The 13290-nt window shown below is 42.6% G+C and overlaps 1 protein-coding gene across 1 annotated transcript; it reads left to right on the top strand.

The window, feature by feature from the left end:
- Positions 1-4905: 4905 nt before the first annotated feature.
- serpine3 (serpin peptidase inhibitor, clade E (nexin, plasminogen activator inhibitor type 1), member 3) lies at positions 4906-12621 on the top strand. The gene is given in 10 exon segments (XM_069663417.1): positions 4906-4968; positions 6164-6201; positions 6203-6492; positions 8592-8819; positions 10391-10630; positions 10725-10923; positions 11019-11119; positions 11248-11334; positions 11448-11531; positions 12569-12621. Coding segments are annotated over 10 exon segments (1383 nt in total).
- The last annotated feature ends 669 nt before the right edge of the window (positions 12622-13290 follow it).

Below are 13290 nucleotides of genomic sequence, written 5' to 3' on the forward strand. Positions count from 1 at the left end.
TTTGTACAGCTGCTTGAATGTATCACAATAATTATATCCTCCAGTTGACTCATCATAGGACTGTTGTCTCCCATAATGCATTGAGAAAAGTAATGTACTTGTATAGTAGTGTTGAAGCACTACATACCACCTCTGTGCGCTGAAAAAGGAGTGATAAAAAAAAGTACATTGCACAGAAAATTACCTGAGAAGTGTCCGTAAGTCACGCTCACTATATAGTCCTTTTCCCCCCCTAGAGAGTAAGTAGAGAATACTGAATGAGGGAATGATTTTATGACACAACTCTGGGGTCCAGGAATAAACTACATTTCATTGCAATGCATCCAAAAGTTGTCAAGATATTTCAGCTTGCACAAAATACGTGCACCAACTGACAGACTGACATAACCATCATGATAGCTGCACCACAAGCACGACTACAAATGAGCGGCAGGCAGGTCTATGGTCTGTACTGACAAAAAAAAAAGCTGTCTTTAAATGGTAAGCATCAGGTTTAACGGTGTTAATACAAAGGGAGAGGACCCAATAGCAGATGTGAGATTTATTTAACACAAACAAAAGATTTATGGAGAAGCAAAGATCCAAAAAGAAGAAGGGCAAGGGTTAAAGGTTTGATGAAAATTAAGTAGAACAGAAACAGGGGAAGATCTGTGGAGGGTAATCAGGCACAGGTGAGACAATCAAAGCCAGGTGGAAACAGTAAGGGCGGGACTCAAATCAAACAAGCATGAAGGGAGGAAGTGCAGCAACATACACGAGAGGGGAGGCTGGATGACAAAATAAATCAGGAAGTGTACTAACTCCAAAAAGAGGCATCAAATATGATTTCCATTTATTCATAAAGACTTGACCCGGACCCCCAAAGGGCAGAACAGCTCTGTAATGTCATTCAGCAGTGTTGGCTGAAGCCTTGTGCAAACTCTTCGGCCTGCCAGGTCGCTACTTCAGCTTGGCCCGGCTGTAACTGAGTGGCAGCTGACCAAACTGAGGGTGAACATGCAGCTCAAAGAGCAGTGAGAGTGACTGTGTCGTTAACATTAGCATGTTGTAATCAAACTGCACAGATTAAGGTGCAATGGTTATCTTTAGCAGGTCCTGCTGGGCCGAGGAGTGCATAGCGACACTGTTGAGTAACTTTGTCCTCCACACTGACCCTCAGAGCGGCGGCAGCTCGCTTTGCAGTCGCTCCAGAGATCAGAACAAGAGCACAAATCATTATTTCTACTTCTAAAATATGAACTTCAAACACAGCGATCGTTCAAAGGCCTCACGACCGCCAAGATGAAAGCTGCTGTCGATGGTGGCATCTTTTCAAAACAATTGTCTTTGGTCAGTAGCCGTGACATCTCACCCATCTCCTCTGTCCCGGTCCTTAAAAATCCAAATTCCTTTTAAAGAATGTGGCGAGTGCGTTTAATGAAGCCGAGCCACGGCTCTGCTAATGAGTCAGGTCCAGTAATGGCCGGAATCCTCCGTCAGACAAAGCAGCCAAATACCTGATGGCTACCAATCATGTTCCCTCCTTCATGGGAAAAAAATGTTGCAGTTTATTTTGCGGTCTTTCATGTCTCCAATTAAGAGGGACAGTGGAGGGCAGATCGCTCCATTGCAGATTGATTTAAGGTTAAATAAAGGGCATACTATCATTAACTATTGACTATTCTTAATTTTAGTGTTTTCTCACACGGTGTGGTGGGTGTGTAAGTTGTACAGCCAGTGAAAGTGACCATGATAAGGGCATAGTAAAGGATATTTTAATACATAAACATTCTGTGCTTATAAACAGAGTTTTTCCTGCAGTAAAGAGGAGTGCTCTTTCTATATATTGCTCCTTTATCACGGCACAGTAAGTACTGTTTTTGCTATCAAAGGGCTTGAGATTAAGGAGATGTCTAGTGAGAAGCGTTGTAGTCGAGTCACCAAACCTCGAGTCTGAGTCGAGTCTCGAGTCCCCAGAGTTCAAGTCAGAGTCCGGATCACCAAAGAAGAATCCGGCCCGATCCCAACCTCCACCCTAAAGCCTAAGCACTAAACACTCAGGGACTTGAATGGCGTCAGGCGTGCATATTTGCGGTTCCCTTCATCGTCCACGCTTGTTTTGTTTACATTTGTTCAAACTTAATTGAATACTACTTCAATGTACAAACATTTGTTTACATTTAGTGGGAGGGGGGGGCTGGACAATCACATTTGTATACCTCACCAAGTCCCACAGGAAAGTCTGCAGATATGCAGTCTCACGGAAAGTCTGTAATTTGGCGTTGTAAAGTCCGCAACAGAGCCCTCACGCAGTCTGTGATCTGACAGTGGGACAACACTCAACAGTCCAAGCAACTTTAGCTTTTAACTCAAGGGTTCTTTTACATATTGAACATGTTGCGCTGCACTTACATTTTATGTAAAACCTTTGAAAGCAAAATACGCGATTCCTGGCGCCTCTTTAGGCACCCTGGCAGGAACTGTTGCTGAACAGCATGTGACGGTGTTTAACGGGCCCGCCCTTGCTCCAAATGGAATAAATGATTCCTCAGTTTGCCTCAGTTTTTGATCTTTTACTGGGATTTCATGGAAAGTGGGAGTTCTGTATCAAATACCTCTCAACTTCTGAATGGATTGACATCATATTTTTTGTGTCATTCATGGTACCCAGAGGATGAATACTCAAGCCAACATGAGGTAAATATTAGTTTTTTTATACCTCCATATCTGTTGGATGCACTGCCATGTGATTTGATTTTACATTCATGTCAGGATGAATTATTATTTCCATCTTCGATGCTCCTCTGACTTTTCATAAAGCACCATCATCAGGTCAAAAACTTACTAACTAATTAATAACTAATTAATAACATTCCCTCAGCTGTTCTCTGTGCTGTGCTAGCATGCTAAGACGCTACACTAAGACGATAAACATAGTAGCCAAAGCATCAACATTAGCATGCTAGCATGTGGCCTGTAGACTTTCTGTATTCACACATTTAAGTCTAGTTCTCTCTCAGTGGATCCAACAAGTTTTAAGAGGGAAACAACTGTGTGTCTTAGTGCTTTTTCATGCTGCAGCCCGTGTCTGTACTCTGCATCAATAAAACACTTCCTGATGTCTGAGATGCTGTTATTCACCACAAGCTGGCGTCCACGATGAGTGCGTCCACATTCCTCACAGATACCAATTAGAAGTGCTGACGCAGCAGTGACGCTCAGAGCAGAGATGTCTTTTAATCCTCACAACAAAAGGCAAAATAACTTGTTTAAAAGAGCAGATATGTTAGTCTGTGTGCCTGAGAAGAGCTATTATAAACTGTGTTTTTACATCTTCAAATGGCTCTATAGGGCTCAGATTATCACAACAACAAAAAGTACAATAAATGTGAACATGATGTAATAATATTGATGCCATAAGAATCATTTTACCCCAAAGAGTTATTTCTCATATACTTTCTGTTAATGTAGTTGGCTACGTTTTGCATTTACATTTACACTGTAAGAGCCCGCCAGAGAGGACTATATCATGTTATCTCCCTAAAATGCTCTTTATTATGTTTACTCAGCTGTAAGAGCACCGTACAGGGCCCTTTATCTTGTTCTTCCCTCTGAAATAACACCCCAGACTGCCCTTTATTCATTCTCCACCCTTTGAGGGGCATCACAAAGGGCACTTTATTACATTTTTACACTGGAAGAGCAACCTAGAGGGGACCTCATCATGTTTTTCCATAGAAGGCACCCCAGACTTCACTTTACGATGTCTTCCCCATTGGAAGAGTTCCTACAGGACCTTCTATCTCGTTAATTCAACCTAGAGGGCACTTCTTCATGTTTTCTCTACAAGATGGGGCACCCTCGAGTGCATCTCAACTAATCTTAAAATGCACTTTATTACGTTTTCTCCACTGGAAGAGCACCCCAAAGCGTATCTTATCCAGCCCTCGCCATTGGAAGGGTATCTTAGAGGGCACTCTATCATGTTTAGCCTGAAATGGCGCCCTATAGGGAACCTCATCATGTCCCCCCCCCCCAAAAAAATGACCCTAGGTTGCACTTAATGTCTTTTCCGTTGGAACGGCATTATAGAAGCGACTTTTCTTCACTATGGGATACCCTTAAGTGCATATTAGTGCATTCTAGAGAGTATTGTATCATGTTTTCTCCACTAAAGGCAACCTATACAGCACTTTGTTACACTCTTTCTGCTGGAAGGGCTGTAAATGAATGGAATTACAAATATGGTGCTCACAGCATTTAAATAAATCATTTATTAGCTATATTTTTAATGGAAGCAAAACTGTTAAATCAAAAAAATAACTGTCTACAATTTTTATGGTAATATTATCGACTAAAGAAGCAGCCCCAGAGGCTCCGGTGTGCAAAAAGTTTCCAATTTCGGTAAGGAAGCAGGAATCTCAGGCCTTATTTTAATCTTTATATTATTTTATGTTATTAACGATCTTTCTAATATTCAATATTTATATATATATCTATAAATCAAGGCCTAATGACTTCGTCCTGGTGGGAATGTGTTATTATTAGTTGCAGCAGGAATATTTTCACAGAACGTGCATGCATGAGTGACGTCCTGTGTGCGCGCGTGTGAGTGTTGTTTTTTTTCCCTCCCTCTGCCCGGTTTGGGATTTGCTGGTCAGGGACATGCCTCCCTCTGCCTGGCTCCTTATAGCCCCGGGGAGGCAGGAATCCCGGACGAGTGGTACGGACATCGCCGACGGAGACCGCGAACACGGCGCGGAGCGTTCCCCTTTAAACACGGTCTTATGACTACAGACTGCTTCAGGTCAGACGACCGGAGGACCGGAGCAGAGAGCAGAGACGGCCGGGGACCGCAGAGGACTGACTCAGTGACAGTGACTGACAGCCGGGGACAGACAGCACACAGCTCCCTGCAGAGGCTGAATGATTGGAGGCAGTCTGAGAGAACAGCTGCAGTTACACGGATACTATCTCACCTGTCTGCAGGTAGGACACACAGCTGCTTTAGTCACCACTAAAGTCATGTAGAGAGTCTGTGGCACTCTTTAGGATTCAGTGTTCAAGTAGGATACTTATAGTTGCATCTATATTTAGCAGTTCAGTAACAAGTGATCGTTTACTTCAGTGGATGAAGCTAAAAAGTAGAAGTAGAAGTAAAAGAGCTGCATTCATCTTAAACTTAAAGAAAGGTATAAATTAAGTATCATGAGCAAACTGCTGACATCAAGGGTATAAAGGGAATTTAGGGAAAGTGTTAACTATGCAGAAAAGATGCCCCAAGTGAGTTGGCCAAGTAGGAGCTATTAGCCGATCTGCTTCTGTTGTTGGGTTTCTATAGATGTTTATGTAAAGAAGTGAATGTTGTAAAGTAGAATTACATTTTTATTTTTAGTTGAATTGCTCAAGAAAAATACCCTCTTAGTTTTTAAATTACAGTACTTGAGTAAATGTAGCTTCCAGCGCTGTCCCTGCTAGCGGATATTTGCACTGCACAGGAGGTGATGAAACATTACTAGGTCTAAGGTCTCTACAATGACCTTAAAATGGTGTAGTTTAACTTTGCCAAATATGACAATTGTGAATCTTTCTACAGTCACATACATTTTTTTTTAACACAAGTGGCTAAATAATTCATAATAATGTCTTAATTAGTCTTTTCTGCCGCTGCAGCCGTATTGCAGACTATGTTTATGTTTATTGATATGTCTTAAAATGCCACTCTGTGTTGCTTTATATAAGTATAGATATAATTTATGTAAAGTCATCTAAACTTTATTTTACAATAAAAGAAATTAAATTAATTTTAACTTTTCCCATAAAGTTTACATAATTTGAACAAAGAACCAAAGTGTCATGTCTCTATATTTGTAGGGAGTTATGAATGATGCACAATGTACCTGATGAGGGCGATTATAAAAAGATTATATTTCTGTTTATATCCTGTTTATATACTTGCAAAGCCTGTGTATCAAAGGATGAAACTGATGTTTATGTAGTTAATTTTGTTCGTTTTTTAAGCATCACATCAGATACTTTATGTAAACTGTTGTCAATCAGTCAGATATTTGTAAAATGATACTGAAATATTGTCATATTATTACCACACTGGTGCAGATTCCAGTGAAAGTGTATTGTTTCCTGTTGGTTGACCTCACTGACCTCAGTGGTTTTGGGCTTACAGGATTTAGTGTTTTGGGCCACCTGTTGCACCCTGAGGACTCTTCCCCTCCTGCAGCACTGAGGTCATGTGTCGCCTGCCCGTGGCTTCACTCTTCGTTTGCTTCTGGTTGGTGGAGAGAAGCCAGTGTGACAGCAGCCTTCAGGACAGCATGGGCGAGCTGCACACCAGGTTCGCCGTCAGTCTCTACCACACGCTCACCGAGACAGAGAACAACTCCAACCTGATCGTGTCGCCAGTGAGCGTGTCTTTGTCCCTGGGGCTGCTGCAGCTCGGTGCCAGAGGCAACACGCTGGCTCAGCTGGAGGGAACGCTCGGGTACAACGTGAACGGTACGCTTCATCCCAAATTTCTGATATTTAGCATTAGCTTCTTTTCATGCAGTGAGAGTTAGGCTGGAGGAGTGTTGGGTTTCTCAGTGCGGTTGGTACCAGGTGGTGTGGAGCGGTGCTGCTGCTGCTTCGGGCCCTGCAGAGCACAGTGGTGTCTGGAGCCATAATACCTGCCTCCACACCAGCTCTAATCTCATTAACCACTCCTGCAGCTCGGCCTCGGGGTCGAGAGGTCACTGTGTTTCATTACAAACAAAATGAGAGTGGGAGCTGCTGTTTGTTTCATAATGTTATTACAACTGTCAGTCAGGGAAGGAGAGTGATATAATAAGACTCTACTTGCATAAAGTATGTCAGTTTTTACTTTTAAACTATTTCCATCAGCTACAAGAGAAATTCTGACATGAGTTTTAAGCTAATCAGTTCATCGATTAATGTTCCAACCCTAATGTCATGAGTTTAGAAAATCGAGGGTCAATCTGTTGTTAAAGTGATAATAAGATTTTAATTTAAATAAATGTCTGTTAAGTCACTATCTCTCTGATGAAAGCCTTTGCATTTGCAGTATTACAGACTGGGTGTCTGTGGCGACTTTCGCAGAAAAAATCACAAGCGGCGCCCAGTTAGTGACGCGTTTTCCATCAGCCAGCAGTGGTTGGTCTGCCAGAGAGGGTAGGCGGAGCTAAGCGGCTGCTTTTCCGCTCTCTGCAAGTGTTGCGAGTAAACAGTTATCTACTATGGCTGAACAAACAAAGAAAAGATGGATGACTACAGATACAACTTCAAAAAGAAGTGAAAATCCAAAGAAAAAGAAACAAACTCGACGCTCAGATGAAGCAAACAGTCTGAAAAGGAAAGCGACCGTCAGCCAGGAAAATCAAGAGTTACAACCGGAGCCGACCGTGGACGTCACACATGCAACACTGTCTGGATATCTGGGAAGTGTGCTCCTGCAATGACTGTTTATCACCATAGGTGCCGCCAAAGAGAACGAAACTGAGATTTTCGAGATTACAAGTTTAAGTTCAGCACTCCTGCATAAGAAAGACGCCATCTTTTGATAGAAATCTACGGAGCCCCGGAGTGGCCATAGAATGAAAAAGAATAATTAAACGATGCCATGATTTACTACCTTGTGTGTACAAAATGCTATTTCGAGGGCACGAGGTAGTAAATCGTGGCCTCATTTTAACAATTTGTTAAACTCGTTTTGATTAATTCTTCACAATAAACTGGTGAGATGTGCCCCGTCCCCATCCAGCTCAACATCTGCAGCTGCAGCTACGAGAATCTATAAGAATTAATCAAAATGAGGGAACGATTTGTTAAAACGAGGCCACGATTTACCACCTCGTGCCCTCGAAATAGCATTTTGATTTTTTGTTTTTTTCATTCTATGGCCACTCCGGGGCTCCATAGAAATCACACATGGTAGTGACTGCTTTTGGGAAATACTAGTTCGTTTCTGATATTGACTGCTTTTCATGACATAAATATATACAGACAAAACTAACACAGGGTCATTGGCGAGGAAAATCAGCATATTCCTTACAATCAAAAAGCTCTTGAGAGAAAGGAAGGACCGAAAGAAAGAAGTGTAAGCGTGACAAAGAGCCAAACTACAACTGACTGCTCCTGCTCATGATAACGGCTGTTTAGTCTGGGGAGTCTCTGAGTTTGCCTTCCATTTGGATCATTCTGTGTTTAAATGAGAAGCTCCCTGTGGACTGCAGCGCTCAACAGACTGAAAGAATCAGTTAAGCAAAGTTAAATTAAATCAAATGAGCATTTGTTTGTGCTCAGTCCTGCAGGGATGTGGTGCGAACTCAGTTACGCTGCTGCTGAAACAAGCAAGACGCTGCTTATTTGAAGTACAGATTCTTCTGTTGCAGACATTGTAGTTGTAAAGAAAGCAGTGTGAGTTACACTGCTTGTACAGTGCGGATGTTAAAGACGAACGACAGATGCTGAAAGTGCTTCTCTTTAAGGTCAACAAGGGGATTAGTTTGTTTAAAGTGGTTTGCAGCACTTCGGTACAAAAGCCCCTCATAACGCACCACCATGTCTGACCTGTTCTGTGTCCTCCTCCCTTCATGCAGACGCTCAGGTACAGGACTTCCTGACGCACTTGCAGATTGACGAGAGTAATGCCAGCCAGGGGATGTGGCTGCAGCAGACCTGCACGTTATTCGTGCAGAGCGGGGTCCAGCTCCTCACCGAGTTCACCCAACATGCAGCGGCCTGGTCCAACACCAGCGTGGTGCGGGCCAACTTCAGCCAGCCCAACAACACTCGCAGCCAGCCGGAGCGAGCGGGACACAACCACGGTAAGAGAGAGGGCTTTGGAATTTGAGAGTAATCCATATTATTAATAGGAAAAGAATAAAATAAGCGTTAAAGGGTTTGCTTTCAGTGAATCCACAGAAAAACTGCTGCTGCTGTGGAACTTTTTAGCATCTTCAATGTCGTTGATTTGTTTTTTCAGTGTATTCAGAGTCGAACTCACAGAGATTGCATGGCCTTTGTGAGTGCTAAATCTGTGCATATGAGACAGAAAATGTGTTAAAGTTAAAATGCACCCCTGACTGTGCTTCTCATCTAATATTGAGACATTGCGCAAATTTGGCCCCTTTATATTCAAATATTTGCTCTTTTAAAGAGGTGACAGGCACAGAGTTTCCAGTGATCGTGACAATAATTAAAATAATATTTTTTGTGTAAACATAAAAAAATAAAAAAACATATATAAAGAATTTTAATATTAATTTGTCATTAATATAATGGACGGTTATTTCTTTTATAAAATGGATCTTCAGACGGGGCTAATAACGGAGCCATGATAGCTGCTCTGCTAATACAACAGCTACATGCTAACAGTTATGATACTTATAGTTATACAGGATATAGTTGCTAAGGATACAGATATTTCTCTCAGGAATAGATGAATTACTGTAAATAAAGATGGACGACGCGTCTCCATCTGCTCTCATTATACGAAACTGAAGCCAAAATAGCCCCCGTGATAGGCGCTGCCATCTTGCAATGTTGACGTCATTTGGAGGCAGAGTCTGCGCAGTAGAGATCGGCGGGTGGGGCCGCTGTAGCTACTTCCACTAACCAAAACACACACTTAACTTACCGGAAAAAAACCAGCAAGGATCCCACACGCTGGCCGTGTTTAACAGCAGAACAGCTTCTTGTGTTGGTCCGAAGCAGACGCTCACAGATATGGAAACTTCAATGACTGTAGTGATTGTTTTAGTTAGCCTCCACTCTGCTAATCCAGAACAGATCGGCTGCAGGAGCCGGATTTGTCAACAGAGCTGTCAATCATCCTTTTTACAGCATCAATTAAGTAATTAAAAATAAACTTGTCAGAAAAATGAACACTTAGATGTAAATCAGCATGATAAGAACTAACTATAATGACAGAAACCATGTTTGAGAAAAATGTATTTGACGTGTATTTTGATTTTATAGTTTGACTCATGTCCCATCTGTTAACATGGAGGAGGCGGGCTTTATGAGCTATACTGCAGCCAGTCAGCAGGGGGCGATAGAGAGGCTTTGGCTTCACTTTTAGGGAGCTGTCATGTCGGCCATCTTTTTAGACAGTCTGTGGAATAGATACAACTGCTTCATCTTCTACAGTTGTAACTCTTATAGCAGTTTTATAGCAAGTTTGTTGTCCCTTACACAATGTTATGGTAAAAGTTACAGTTGTCTCTACTTTACTCTCAGTACCGCCACCTGGCCAAACCCCTGTATCGTCTGCATTTACAAATGTCCTACTTGTGTTCAGTGAATCAGAACATTAGTCCGAAGACTGCTGACTTCTAAGAGTAGTAGACAACATGCCCTGTACAATAAACTTTGCCCTTCCCTTGTTACCTCCCAGATGAGATGCTCCTCCAGTCAGGAAGCAGCAGCGGGGAGCTGTCAGGGTCGGGGGAGGCCCAGGTGGAGGCTCTGTGGTGGGGCCACCGGCTGCAGATGGCCCTGGTCAACAAGGTGTCGTTCAGGGGCGTCTGGCAGAAGCAGTTCTTGTTCACCAACACGCAGAACCTGCCCTTTATCCTGTCTGATGGGACGGCCATCAAGGTGCCCATGATGTACCAGGCTACAGAGGTCAGCTTCGGTAAGAGTTGGGCTTTTACCTGTACAGTGGAATTAAAATAGAAAGCTTTTAGTGGCTGTAAACGCAGAGTACAAACCCAAATCTTCCTCATCAGGTCAGTTCAGGACAGTGTTGGATCAGCGTTACACAGTGTTGGAGCTGCCGTACCTGGACCGCTCGCTGAGCCTGCAGGTGATCCTGCCCAGCGAGAGGAAGACGCCGCTGTCCTCCATCGAGTCCCAGCTCACCGCCCGCCAGGTGGCCTCCTGGGACACCGGCCTGCGCAGAACCAAGATGGACATTTTCCTGCCTAGGTTAGGATCATGTGCCCTGTTACAGATCATTTGTAGGCTTTTTATAAGTTTCTTTTTTGAGCATCACCTAACTGACTTGTTTTGTATGTTCACAGGTTTAAAATGCAGAACAAGTTCAACCTGAGGTCAGTGCTTCCCGCCATGGGCATCAGTGACGCCTTCAACCCGTCAGCAGCTGATTTCACTGGAATATCAGGTTATTAGAAAATTCATTTTAAGTATTGATTTTTGCTTTAAACAAACAGCAGAACTTACAATTTGATGCAGGTCGCACATTGATTACTGTAGCTCTGCTGGCAGCTGACAGTTTGTCTCTCCCTGCAGTGGAGGAGAGTCTTTATGTGTCTGATGCCTTCCATGAAGTGAGAATAGAAGTCACAGAAGATGGGACAAAAGCAGCTGCTGCTACAGGTAATGAGAGGAGTTACTTACACGTCACTTTAACATGATTCTTCTTCTTGTATCTCTTAATTGAATAAGTGTTGAGGATGAGGTTGCTAACAACATATTTCTCATCCCTGCAGCTATGGTGCTACTCAAACGATCCCGTGCTCCTGTTTTCAAGGCGGACCGGCCGTTCTTATTTCTTCTACGACAGATAAACACAGGTATTTATTTTACACTGTGGACTAACTCTAACCCCAAACCAGGAACATCAAGTATGCATTAATATTTATAAGTCACTGTTATTAGGAGGCAATGCAACCATTGACAAAGAGGTAAATTCATATTTGATGTTCATTGTGATTGATAACAAAATTAAGTCTGCTGATGAGTTTTTGTGCCAGACAGAAACAAGTTGAAACCAAAGGTTGTCTGGAAAGTAGGAAAAAAGCATTCAGTATACAGTTAAAGTGCTACAGTTAAGCATGAATGTGCATTAAAGGCTCACATGTGGACTTTGAACTTCAGGTTTGGCGACCCCTAGTGGTAGCATAAAACAATACTTACATTTGTGGTCACTGTCCAACAATTTTTCTAAGCAAAACAGAAAATTTAAGATGTAACAGCTAAAAATATTCTTTACATAGTGTCTTTAAGGGATTTAAATGTCCAAAAAAGCATTGGTATGATCTTATAAAGTGAATATTTGTTTCTTTATGAATACTTAAAGGAGCAATTCAATCCTGGAAAAAGCCACTGTCAGTCAAAGCTGGTGTTCTCTGTAATCGATAGAAGCAATAATATTTGAAATTGGCGCCATAGCTGTGGAGAAAGTTGCTCGTAGTTTCGCCCATTCTACATTCCTACAACACCCAGGGTGCATTGCGCCCCTCCCTCTGAAAGGAATGGCCCAGCGAGAGACGCTGGAGTGAAATACTACCGTTTAGCTGCAGGCAACGGCTCAGAGCGGTACAGCATCAGAAACATGACGAGAATACACCGGTGGCTCGTCTAATAAACCTTCAGGTCTGCAGTCTACAGTTCAAACGAGACGTGACATCGGAGGCGGGCGTCCTAGATTGAATAAGGGTAGTTTAGCAAGCTCCCTGGCCTCCAGGGCCCATTGGAGAAGCGGATAGCGTCCTCCAAAGGCACAGAGAAATTGCCTTTTTTTTTTCATTAGCTCCCCATGATAACACGATAGGACTGAGGTTGAAAATCGGCGAACCGGCCCTTTAATTTGTTGTTTTCTCCATTTCAGGATCCATCTTGTTCATGGGTCGAGTGATGAACCCGGCAGACCAAGCACCCTGAGATTGAACACCTCTCACATGTCACACCCAAACACGCTCCTACCCCGACCCTTATTTCACTACTGGTATTTATTGTGGACCAACAGGAGGGTCCGCGGACACTTCAGGAAGAGGGACAATATTTTTGTACATGTCTGTAAATAAAATTTTAATACATGTTTTTACACCGAGGGCGTCTTGGTCCTTTATTGCCGGAGGCTCTGTGGCTAAAATTACCCACAAAAACGCGTAGAGTCACATGTTTACAGAACACTTTATTTACATGGCCCTTCACAGTGTAAAATAGAAACTTTATTCATGGAAATACTTACAAAAAGGCCATTTTTCCACTGAACATTCTCTTTAAATAGTACTCTAGGGTTATTTACATCTTTACAGTGTATTCAAAATACTCTTTTGGTAGCGGCCTCTTCACAAACAAAGACAAGTATGGCAGATTTTGGTCCCTGTCCGAGGAGGGAGGGAACAGAAGAGGGCTGCCCTCTGAATCACAAATCAACTCTTGACCTTTCGACCTTAATTCAGATTATTTGTGTAGATTTGAGAAGATTGTTGGAAGAAATTACTTCTGCAACAAAAGGTAGCTTTTCTTTTTAAATTACATTAAATAAACATTCTCAAATGTACACAAGTGCATTCGCGGTTCAGCGACAAGAGGTTGGTTTGAGAT

This window comes from Semicossyphus pulcher, unplaced genomic scaffold, assembly GCF_022749685.1.
Source record: "Semicossyphus pulcher isolate SPU_LCO1_2020_fin unplaced genomic scaffold, fSemPul1.0.p SCAF_15, whole genome shotgun sequence".
NCBI classification, from domain to species: Eukaryota; Metazoa; Chordata; class Actinopteri; order Labriformes; family Labridae; genus Semicossyphus; species Semicossyphus pulcher.